We start from the raw sequence: 12,576 nt of genomic DNA, 5'->3' as shown, positions 1-12,576 counted from the left end.
AAGCCCTCGCTGCCTCCCCCAAGGTGGGGAATGGTACGTCCCGGTGGGGCGGGGGGCAGCGGGGAACCGAGCATCCGGGTTCCTGCGGTGCTGACAGTGACCACGCCCCCCTCCTCATGAATATGCAGATAAGGGGTGGGGCGGCGGAGGCCGGACCCGGAAGCGGCGCGGCTGAGTCACCGCGGCGGCGGCGATGAGGCAGTAGCCGCGGCTGGTGGCGGTATTGTCGGTGTCGTCCTTCGGCGCGTGAGGAGCCTCCCTGCGCTCTCCCGTCCGCCCGCCTTCAGTCCGCCCGTGCCGCGCCCCAGCCCCGCCGCCACCATGATGGAGGAGATAGACCGGTTCCAGGTGCCCGCCGTGCGCGCCGAGATGCAGCCGCTGGTGAGGGGAGGGAGGGGCGGGCGGGGCCGCGATGTCCCCGGGAGCCGCCGCCGCTGTCTCATCGCGGTGTCCGGGGACGGAGCGGGAGCAGCAGTGCCAGGAGGAAGAGGAGGGGGGGGAACCGGTGTCAATGCTGGGGTCGGGTCTGCGGGCCGCGACCGTTATGTAACGGTCGTTCCCTCAGCGCCGCCGCCATCCCTGCCGGCCCCGGGGCTGTGCCCAGCGGCGGCTGCTGCTGTGTCATCCCGCGGTCACCGTAGGCACTGCTGCCCGTCCGCCCCGATCGTCCCATCCTCTCGCCGCCGCCGGTAGCTACGGCAGAACCCGCCTGCGGGGAGGGCGGCAGCAGCTGCGCTCCTGCCTCGGTGCAGACGTCCCCTCTCCGGAGCATCATCCCGGCCTGGCTGGCGACGGGGCGAGTGTTCGCCGCCGCCTTAACCGGGCTCCCCGGCGAAGGACGGGTGGCCAGAGCAGCCGGGTGCGCTGGGGACTGCGGGGTTTTAGTTGGCTCTCACAAGACACGTGAGATCTGGGGTGAAAATGAGGTGGTGTTTTCGCGCAGCGCTGTCTGGGAGCTGCGACGCGCGGTGATCCCCAGGGACTGGTTTAGCCTCCTGGGATGGGTGTGAAATAAGTGCGGTGGGAGGCTGCAGGACCTTCCTCATGGCTGATTTTACAGCCGCTGCGCTCAGTACGGAGCCGCTGTTGGATGCTCATCGTGTGAAAAGTCCAGGTGTTTTGCAAAGAAACAGCTCTGGAAATCAGTTTTGCTGACAAAATAATTTACATTAAAAAACATGCCCCAATCTGCGAGTGCTTGATTTCCGCTCCTTCCCCCTCCTTCCCTTTGCCAGGGCGTGTGTTCTTCATATCAGGATGTTTTTTTCACTTCATAAGCACAATTACACTCAATTAATGAGCTCTGAAGAGGTTGACATGATGGTTACACTGCTACATGGGACCCTGGGGAATGTTTGCAGCAAAGGAAGTACACGGCTCGTGGGGCTTCAAGGCTGTGTAAATGGGCAGGTAGAATGGCCCTGGGCTTTTGGTAGCTTCTGAAATGACAGTTATGAAGGAAGGCCAGCTGGCTGGCAGCCATAGGAGATGCTAGACTAAGCACTCAAAAGACTTCTTATGAGCACGTAGCTGCTTTGCTTTGATGCTACAGGCTTGCCTTTGTATGATGTTGTGCCTCAGATGCGTGCCACAGAACATCTGAATGTTTCCACTTCTGTTTCCCATCTGACAGAGGTTTTGCTGTGTTCCTTTGCCCTTACTCCGGTCTGCCTCGCTCTCTGCTTGGTGTATTATTATGTATAACCTGGGACCTGTTGAATTACAGTTCACCTTGGCATTAAACTGAAAGCTGGATAATGGGCTGACTCACTCAAGTTGCTGATTCCCTTTGGCACCTGGAGTAAGCACATTCCATCTCAGCCTCTGATTGTGTGAGATGGGAATATGAAATGTTTGAAGAGGTGGAAATAACTTTAATGAAATACTTCATAGAATCATAGAATAGTCAGGGTTGGAAAGGACCTCCAGATCATCAAGCTCCAACCCCCCTGCCATGGGCAGGGACACACTTGCACGGATCCATTTGGTAGCAGGCGGGCTAGGTTATTGGCAGGTTTATGTTACCACTGAAGACACTACTGAGATTTCCAGTATATCAAACTGTATGTTAGAGTTATCTATTGATCCTTGGTTTCTTGTTGCAGCTAGTGTTTGTAAAAAGTTGAGAACACCATAGGTGTCTCATGAACAGAAGGATCCTATGAAGGTCTACAAACTCGAATTACCACTTAGTGGCAAGAAAAAACACTTTTAATGGTGCGAGTGTTGACAAATTGTGAACATGTATTTTAGCTTCATTTTGTTGTTGTTTGGTTCTTTTCCCACCTTTGTGGAGGGAAAGAAAACTGTGCATTCAAGCTGATACAGACTTGTTGCATGTGCTGTTTGTTGTCTGAGTTTTTATCAAGCAGAGACAACAGATCACTCTGAACATCCCCACTTCCTTCTTTCCCCAGCTCTGTATGCTGAGCATGACTCCATTTGGTATGGGGTATCCCTTGGTTCAGTTGGGGTCAGCTGTCCTGTTTGTGTTCACTCCCAACGTCTTGTGCACCCTCAGTCTGCCAGTGGTCTGTCTAGAAGCCATCTGACATGCAGGTCTGCTAATCTGATGTTCGAAATCAGGAGACAGGTACGGCTGTTAACTGCTGAAGGGAAGTCATTCTTGCAAGGTAGACTGAAGCCTTTCTGAGCCCCTCAGCCTCCAAACCTGCCATTGATACTGACACTATTGATGAGCTGTCTGTCAGGGATGATAGAACGCTAATACCTGATGCCCACTGAGTACATCCTGACAATAACCAGTGTTGTATTTACTGAGCAGAGACAGAGAACCTGACATATCCATGGCTTCTTGCAAAAGTAAGTTCTTTAAAACTCAAATGTGTCTGGTGGGAGAATCTTTTCTCCTTGACAGCCTTGACCAACCAAGGAGTGCACTGGCATCACACTGCAAGGCTAAAGGCAGTACCTAGATAGTACAGACAGGAGCTGTGTGGAGTACTGCTTGCTCCAGCAAAGCCCACCAGATCTCTCTACAGTTTTCTCTCTGCTAAGAGCAAGTAGATGGGGATTGTGTTTCTGAGCCAGGAAGCATTTGGTCTGCAGGCTCAATGTTGGCCAGCTCTGTCATGTGTGACTTTCTTACCCTACTACTGCATTGGATGCAGTGATGTGAAGTTAAGAAGGTAGGCAACCATTTTCTCCTGTCTCCAGCCTGTTTGGATAAGCATAAGCTGTCTTGATTCAGCTTGGCCTCTGCAAACATGTGTGATGTGAACTGTGTACTAACGCAGACCCAGGGCAGGTGGACAGGGTGGCATATGGACCTTAGTTAAACACTGGCAGGCTGTAGGATGAGATGAAGCATAGTGTTTTGTATCTTTGCAAGAGCATTACTTTACTTATTTTGATATTGTGGCACAATTCTGTACATATTTGTAAAGGAAGGGAAGAAAGGCTGGTAACCATCAGTTCTCCTCATTCATGTGTCTCCTTTCCATGAAAATGGGATGGTTTGTTCTGATTCCCATTTCCTCTCTTGGATACTGGTGACTCTTGGCTTCCATCCCAAAAATGCATGCTTCTTCAAATTAATGCAAGCTAATTTACAAGGGGTTTGTTTACTCTGGATGCTTAGTGTCATGTCTTCCTTATCAATGTGATGCAATCTCCACTGTGGAAATTCTTAGATCTGCTTAGTTTCTATTTGATCTTCAACTCGTCATGATCCTTCTGCACTCACAAAAAGGGCTCTCTCTTTGTTAACTGCTGGGTGGTGGGTTCGTAGCAGACAGTCCATGCCCAGGATTTTGGGAATGCATGGTGTGATGAGGTCTGAAATTGACTGTTTCTGTGACACTTATATGTGGTAGATAGCTGTCTTGGCTGATGGGGTTGGTATTTGATGTGTTAATTTCAAACTTACTTGGTGGTGCATTATGATGATGTGTGTTAGTTTGGTTTTTTAGGGTTTTGGGTGTTTCTTTTGTCTGGAAGGTTTCCTAACATAGTTCTGATTATGGAGGGTACGTACATCTTTGAGAGAGAGAGATGAAGGGACATTTGCACAGTGAGGATGCTGCAGAGAAATAGAATCAAAATACTTTCTGAAATAGGAATGGCAGAGTCTGCAACTAAATGTAGACCCATCCTTTCTTTAGCACTGGAGCCTCACTGCATGCTCTCCCTGAGATTTCTAAGTCTGTATTTTGTGACGTTAGCTAAACTCTTGCAAAATCCATAGTATTTTTGTTGAAACAAAATGTACTGAGCACAATGCAGTGGGGTTGTATCTTGAATTCTGCTAGAATCACACACCAAGTACTTGCTGGCATATGATGGCAAACTGAGAGATGACAGTGTTGGATCACACATTGCTCCCGTACATTGACGCAGGCAGTTTCTGTTCTTAGCACAAAAATGGAATTAGAGTAAAAGTGTGTTTGCCCACATGGCACCAGTATGACTTTTCCTAAGAAAAAGCACCTGTCAAAGTGCAGTAGCTTCTGAGGAGCTTTGACAAAAAAACTCCCGAGGCTTTGGCTCATTTCCTGAAGGCAGCAGCTGGACTGCTGCATTTTGGTTTCCAGTTCTCTGCCCACGTGAGAAATGGAAACTCTTTCCAAAGAAATTGGGCTGATGGTTCTTTTATCTCATTCTGAAGCATTATGGCCAGGCAGGTTCCTTGCAGAAGTTTATCAGGCTGTGGGACCTCAGACTGGTAGATTTAGTTGTGATCATGACAGCCAACCTAAGGATTTTAATAACCACATCCTACAGTGATGCTGTAGGCTTTTTAGCTGGGATGCCAAATCTACACTGGTGCTGGAAGTGTAAAATTTCCAGAAACTTTGAAAATACAGAAGGTGTATTTCTAGTCTGAATGCTGCAGAGCCAAAAATGTTAACATTAGAAGAGAAAAACAGAAAAGAAAAATATTAGATTATCTATTGGATATTTAATTTAAAAAAAACACCCAACTATTATTTTGTCAGTGGACAGTGTAAGTGCTCAGCATGCTTATACAATGTGAATTCTTTATTTTTGGAAAATATTGATTATCTCATCCCGAGGAAGTGTGTTATGATCTCTTTGTTTTGTCTTCTGCATCCCTAAAATGGGGAAAAACCTAAAAATAGAAAACTGAAATTAACCAAGAGGTGAAAAGAAAGGTTATACCTCTAGGGCTTAGAAATAGTGGATTAATGTAACATTAGGTCTCTAGTGTAGATACACAATACGCTCTTCTTTTTGGAAGGAAAACACTTCTACAGAGAAAATGTATGTATATTCATTGTAATGTAGCCCAAGGGTTACACAGCTATATGTTTTGTGAGTGCTTACAGTACATGAGATTTGTAATGTCACAAGACTATGGGTTCTGAAACAGAACTATTTCAGATACTGCTGCCTTTAGTTATACAACCTGGTTTCATGTGCTGCAGTGTTGTCTTTAGCGGTAGTCTTAAGTGTTGCCTCCCTGAATACTTCAGTTCATTGGGTTCTGTCCTTTCCCCTCCCTGTCTTGTATCAGACCTTCAGTGCAGACATACAGGAACACTTCTGTTGCCACCCCATGCCAGGCTCAAACTCCAGCAGTGGTCTGGCACAGGCTCCCAAACAGCCATGGTGAGGGATGTGGCTGCTGTAGCTAGAGGATGACCTGTCATGACATGGGAGTGTGTTCTGGCTGGCACTGTCTCTGCAGGCACACTGTTTTGTCTTCTCCACTTTTTTGCACAAGCTGTGACTATGGTTGTTTTGTCAGTCATGTTTGGAAATCTCTTCTTGAATGAAGAAAGATGATAAAAATGGGGCACTGTACTCTTATGAGGAATTCAACCTGCACAGTGCCCTCTTGGGATTCATCCATGACTCCCAAGAGCTCATTATCTGTATGTAGCTTGATATTAGTATGTACTCAGACACCAATTTCTGCTATTGATAGAGATGTATACTCTTTGGTCCAGTAGGTATTAACAGGTCCATAGAGTCAGACAAGATGAGCAAAATGCCGGGGTGAAAGAGGATAGCAATGCATGCCTGAAGTTCTGCAAGACTTCATTCAAGAAAAGCCCTCAGCTTACCAGTGAGGCTGTAGGGAATATGTGGCCTCTTTGGAGTTACATATTCATTGCTGTGAAACTGAAGACTGAACTTGATTAAGATTAGAGGAGGAACTCCATCTCTAATCTTTGATTAGAGATCAAACCCCATCACTGGTTCAGTCTATGGGGCAGGAGATTAAGAGTGGAGCTGGCTAACAGTAAGACTGAGAGTTTGTCAGTCATCATAGTGTACCCGTTTTTTCCATACATTTAAAAACTTGGCTGGAGTAGTTGCCTTTTTGCTTCTACATAGATCAATTATGTGTCACTTTCTGCAGCCAGGTAGAAATTTTACATAGAAATGTGTCTATGCCTTCCATTCAGAGTTGCTCATGCCATGCATCTTCGGTGAAGTCTTGTGCCATTTTGAATATAAGGTCCCTCTGGAGTTATTCTTTTATCTGCCACTATAAAATTGACATCATAATGATGCAGCCACTTGCAACTAGTAAATCTGTCAGTCCAGCCTGAACCCTGTGTAGTCTTCTTGGCTGTTATTCTTTTGGAGATTTAAAGTGTAATCTTGTGAAATGGATGGGTATCCATTTTGTAGTATGCAGTAGAAAGCAAATACTTGCTTCACTGGTTTGACTGAGAAGATAGTGGGTTAGAATCAGAAAATCATAGAATGGTTTGAGTTGGAAAGGACCTTAAGATTATCCAGTTCTAACCCCCCTGCCATGGGCAGGGTCATCTCACACTAGACCATGTCACCCAAGGCTCTTGTCAAACCTGGCCTTGAACAGTGCCAGGGGTGGAGCATTTACCACTTCTTTGGGCAGCCTGTTCCAGTGCCTCATCACCCTCACAGTAAAGAACTTCTTCCTTATATCTAACCTGAACTTCCCCTGTTTCAGTTTAAACCCATTCCCTCTTGCCCTATTGCTACAGTTCGTGATGAAGAGTCCCTCTTCAGTATCCATTGTATCAGTGAATGGATGGAGTTGGAGTCAACGAAATTGTAGGTGGAAATTTTCTTCATTTTAAACAGTACTTGCTAGGGAATCTGCTTGGCTGTTGGACACATCTGTCACTGATTGACAGGACAGCAAGGTTTATTACTCTAGGAAAGTCTTTAGCAGATAAATGCTCTCTTACATACATGCAGAGTATATTGGTGCATCTCAACAGCTTTTACTAGGTAAGTTGCAGTGTCTTGCCTCATACCTGTCTGGCCCTGTTTTTCTTAGTTTCTTTCCAGTGTCCTTCCTGAACTAACATCCATTAATATGAGTAGCTTACCATTCGGGCTCTGCAGCATTCAGTCTAATAAATCCTGTAGACAGTCCATTTTCCTAAGCCAAGCACAGCAGTGGTATTCTAATGATCATCATTTCTCTCTTGGTGTTCTACTGATTGCATGGAAATGTAGGTTAGTCATTCAGTACACCCATATTCAATTAAAGTGTTTACTTAGGTTATGTCTTGTTTCAGGTTTTTATTATGTGGTCTCAGGTGAAAATAAATCTTGGTTCCTCTTTCAATGTCAGAGATGCTTATGCTAATCTAATTAATATTTCCTTCCCTACCCCCCCCCAGTGAATTTGGGGTGTGTTGCTGTCCATGAAGTTTGCTACAGGCATGGAAAGAGCTTTTGAGCTGGGATAAGCTAGCCTCTCCTGCTCAAATCCCAATGTTTGTGGCCACGGTAGGAATCTACAGAGTATGAAGTAAAGGCTTTTGCCTGCAGTTGTTCATGCAGTGGAGGAATATACCTACTGTTTTAATACTCATGGGGCTTAATCCTCATTGGTAGTGACTTGACTGTGGGGCTTAACTTTTAATCTGAAACTTGTTTTGTGGTCAGTTGTTGCAAGTAGTTTAAGGTGTAGTAAAGGACAAGTTTCAAGATTTGTGAAGTCTGCAGGGCCTGAACATCCATGGATGTGTCAGAGCAGGCTGACCTGAGAATGGGAGAGGGAGAGAGAGAGCTCTGCATTGCATGGGTTTCCTATTGTTAATGGAAAAGAAAAAACAAATAGGAGTGTTCCTGGCATTGCAAAGCTTTGGTCTGGCAGAATCTTGTGACTGACATGTCTAAAAACAATACTTTCCTTTTGTATGCAGCATGATTTTCTTCCCAACCACATGCACGTGATGCAAATGGAAAATATATTGCATGTGATGGGCAGAGCAGACCCTTCAGTTGAACACATAGATGTTCTGTAGGCATCTCTTTGTCAGCTGAGGCGTGGAAAAAGGTGATTGCACTGATGGACCAAAACTAGTGAAGGGTTACCCTTCCAGGCTTGGCTTGTGTAGTTTGGAGTAGGGTGTCTTGGTGTACAGAGAAATGTGCAGTGCTCCTGTGTCTCTGTACAGGGACCAGTGAGGCTGGTATAGCCTCCGCTCTGCAGCAGCACTTCCAGAGCCACACTTCTCTGAGACAGCTTTGTTCCAGTGGCAAAATGGACATAGTGTAAGTGCAGTCTACATCATGGAAATGGTGTAGTGTCTTCTGAATTGTAGCATTGACCCCTAATGGTTGCAAACATGGATTTATTTTGAAAGAGCAAGAGAATGCACAGTACCTGAACCTTGATTCTTGTAGCATCTGGCTACGGAATACATGTGGAGTAAGAGAAAGCCAGGCACGATATCCTTTGAGACAAGCTGGAGGGGTATGAACATATCTGTGTGATATGGAAGTAGCAGGAAAACCTTTATTTCCTTAAGCTTAGGATCTTAAAACAATCTTGCAGCAAAATAGTGTTGTAGTCCAGGGAACCACTTAACCCTTCCTGTCTCTCCCCCTGCCAACATCTGCTGGGGCTGTGGATCTATATAGATCCCTAATCTTAATTTCCCATAATGTAAGGGTTAGGAAAAAAGTGAATAGCAGTCACAAGAATAGTTACAGGAACAGCATGTTCACAGGATTTGAAGATGGAGGTCACCTGGCCCACTGGAGCATGTAAAAGCTGCACTTCTCTTGGGTTGTTGGCTGTTGATAAGCCTAGGAGAAACTGCTGCCTAGTGAATTCCATTTCTGTAAATGTGTGTGTCAAAAGTTGTTTTTAGATTCCAGTTTTGATCACTGTGCTAGGATTAAGGGGAATGGGTATGGTAAAAAAGTTAAAAGAAGTCCAGCTCCTCTTGAAAATTAATTGTGACGCATACTGAGGTTTGTCTTACAGGAATTGTCGCTTCAGGATGTTAATGCAAAGCCTGAAATAGACTCCAGAATTCTGAAAAGCAATAGCAGTGCCTCTGCTGTTCTGATAGAGTAAAAAGTAAAACCACTCCTGTCTTCCTCTGTTCCAGCAGAGTGAAACCCTCCCTTAGGTGTACGTACTTCAGATAGCATATCATAAAAGTACTTCTCCTTGAAGAGTATCTTGTAACCCTTGCAAAAATTAGGGCAAAGTGATTGTGAAAATAACTGAGATGATCCATGCTGCGCATGTAAGAATTATTATAAAGAGATTATCTGGTTATGGGAGAATGCTTCATTTATATTACGTAGCTACACAGAATTTGTGATCTGTGCGTTCTGCAGAGAAGTTTCCTTTTGCTGCAGCGGACATGTCAGGTACACTCTTTCATTAACTCTTAGTTCCGTGTTTGCAACACTGAATTCTTAAAGATCAATCTCTGAATTTGAGGGGTAAATTTCTTCAGGTAGAGACCAATCCAGCAAAAACGGTTTGTCCCATGAGGTTAAATGGTAGGACATACTAAATCTAGAGGCGCTTATGTATTAACTTGCAGAGGTGTGAAATTTGCAGTGCTTGGTACTTGGTTTGCGGCCATAGGCTGTGCTCAATTTGACAAATGGAGATGCATGAATTAGGTGCATGCTTAACCTCTTTTCAGTAACAGGGCCCTGCTTGTTTTTCAGTCTGCTTATGAGATGGAAAAAGAGTGCATGTGTTGCCAAGACAGCAGCTCATTTCATCTCTGCTTTAGATAATAGTAGTCCATGATGCAGACAGATAGCACTGAATTTTTTCCCTTGCTTGTCCAAATGATTAACCCTTGAAGCAATATTTAGTACTATGTGCCTATATAGAAGTGCTGATTTGAGTAGCTGGTGGCTAACAGCCTAGCACTTGGCTGGTGACGCACAAGGTGCTTTTTCTGGTGTTGAGGTGTGTATTTGGTGCTGGCTTACTTGATTTCCTCATATGTTTTATCATTTTATGTTATTAGCAAGCAATTTTACCCTTCTTAGCAAGCTTTGGTAGTTTTACAGTGGCTCTGATGGTGAATGGCTGTTGATAACTCTGTAAAAAGCAAAAAAATTCAATGTTAAGTCTTCAGACTTCTCAATTTCTGCATCCATCTGGCTGTTAGGGCATTCTAGTGTTGCCGATTCACTTGATAGCACAAGATCCTGACAGCTCTTGTAAATCTTAATCACCTTGAGGATCAAATACTTCATACTTGGCTTCTGACTTGTCTTTTGTAGAGATTATTCAGAATTATATGAACATGTGAGGGTTTTTTTTTTTTTTAATAGGTATATAGGAATTCAAAACCAGTCCTGATGTTTTTATGGACTCCTTCTTTTGAGGCCAGTTGATTTTGGGGTTTTTGAAAGATTTTTTAAGTAGCCAGTGGAGTCTGGCTTGCTATATTAATAACTGATAGAAAGCTAGGTGCTTTTACCATAGGTATCCTCCATTGGTATGGCAGTTGGTAGGTATTGCGGAAGAACCTGCCAGGAGACTTTGCATAAATTCAAAACTCATTAACATCACAGGGAATTGACAGCAGTTGGTTGCAACGGTGATAATGTTTTCATGCTGATACACAGACAGCCAGGAGGCAAGATTGAGGCAGGACTATTAAATGCTGCTCCAAGCTTGACCTTCTGAAGTGTATTAGGCTCTTGCTGAGATTTTATTCCCTTGATGTGGCAAACTTGTTCTTTTGGTTTAGCAGGGCTGAAGAACTTGCTCTTAACAGTCTGAAGCTGTACTTCAGGCTGTGGTCTTAATTGATAAACATGATGAATCCTTTATTTTTTTCAATGTTAAAGTCAGTTCATCCTTTTTATTATGTAAAGATAGAAGTGCTCTTCCTTGGTCATTACTAGGGGCATGGGACTTAATTCCGTTGATTGCTAATGATAAAAACCCCTTTAGCTTAACTGCTAAATCTAAAAACCTCAATGGGGATCACATCCAAAGGAGTATTCTGGTAATTGCAGTTGTCCTCATTCTGTCTTATCTTTTGGAATAACTCCTCAACGTGTCTAAACAGTAGTTTTTTAGATAGACATACGCCAGCTCTTCAAAGACAGGGCTGCTTCCCTGGCAGGTTGCATTGCTCTGCATCGTGTAGTACAGCGAATAGTGAATGTTATTATGTACTAGAATCTTCTCAAACTTCAGAATAGTGTTATGCATGTAGAAATACCATTCTTTACTCAAAGAGCCTGCTGATAGCAATTTCTCAATTTCTGTTTTGTACTGCCTGGTCATATTTTTCAAAAGCTACCTGTTGTCTTTCCCTGAATTTCCAGGTAAGTTTTGCTGTATTGGTCATCATGACCTTTAGTTAATACCTCAAGTGCCTGCCCGCAGCCACAGTCTATTGAAAGCAAACACTGTCTGAACTCAGGTTTCTTTTTGGATTAACTGGTGCAGGCAGTGCTCATGTGGTGAGCACATATTGCACTCTAAACCAGAGATACTTACTTACTTTTCAATAAAGTCCTGCAAATACGTGCTGCAGCCAAGTCCTCTGTACATATGGTATTGTTTGAAAGAGAGAATTGCACTGTGATATCTTCCAGTGCTGGTGTGATGTGTCATCCCCTTCACAGGGCAAGAGTCCCCTAACAGACATGGTTACTTATGATCAGGATTCAGACTAAACCTTCCCTAAATGTCAGCTATCTCATAACTGTCTCCTAAGTGTCAACTGTTCAAGTTACAGACTTGTTGAAGGCTAGAGCAACCAGATGGGAGTCTTCTGGAGTTGTTTTAAAACTACTACTTTTGTCTTGCAGAAACATTTGTTGAAACCTGGAAAAACAAAAACTTAAAAAGGAATTGTTGATGTATTTTACCAGTTTAATTAGCACCTCTGGCTGAATTTGTCCTGTTTGTACCTGCTAATATTTACAGGTGTCCTTGGTAATTCCGCTACAGTAGGATGGAGAAAGGGCTAATAAACCACTGGGGTTTATTCAGAATTATTTTACTGCTTTCTGAGATTTAGTAAGTGGTTCTGTAAATCTGGTCATCTTTTAGTTTGGCAGAGCACCTGGGAAACTACTGACTGTTTATTTCAGCAAGTTATTTCAGCCTAATTAATGTTTCCCGAGTTTGATTGCTGCTGTGAAGTTTGGGTTTGTACCAGGAAAGAGCAAAACCTTTAGGGCAGAGGGGTGTGTTGAGCAATAAATGTATATCAAAAAGCTCTAAACTGAAAGTAAAGGTGTCTTCTTGGGATAGAAGAGTTGATCCCCGAGATCTCAGCCCCACTGATGGGGGCAGAGAGAGAATAGTATCTTAGGGAGATTTAAGGAGCTGTTACCTCATGGTGTGCCTCC

General features: G+C 44.2%; 1 protein-coding gene across 3 annotated transcripts in view; it reads left to right on the top strand.

Annotated features, from left to right (window-relative positions):
* Positions 1-120: 120 nt before the first annotated feature.
* Positions 121-12,576, top strand: part of FAM219A (family with sequence similarity 219 member A) — an 86,810-nt gene continuing 74,354 nt past the window's right edge. For 2 of the 3 annotated variants that reach the window (XM_061369030.1, XM_061369028.1), the window contains exon 1: positions 121-381. In XM_061369030.1, coding sequence (XP_061225014.1) covers positions 322-381 — 60 coding nt within the window. In that variant the 5' untranslated portion in view covers positions 121-321. The remainder of the gene's footprint in view (positions 382-12,576) is intronic. The other variant, XM_061369031.1, reaches the window with a different exon arrangement.

Source organism: Neopsephotus bourkii, unplaced genomic scaffold (assembly GCF_033783945.1).
Source record: "Neopsephotus bourkii isolate Nb327-2 ecotype Australia unplaced genomic scaffold, CSIRO-AGI_Nbou_v1 NB_1471, whole genome shotgun sequence".
Lineage (NCBI taxonomy): Eukaryota > Metazoa > Chordata > Aves > Psittaciformes > Psittacidae > Neopsephotus > Neopsephotus bourkii.
This window is presented reverse-complemented; position numbering and strand designations above follow the sequence as displayed.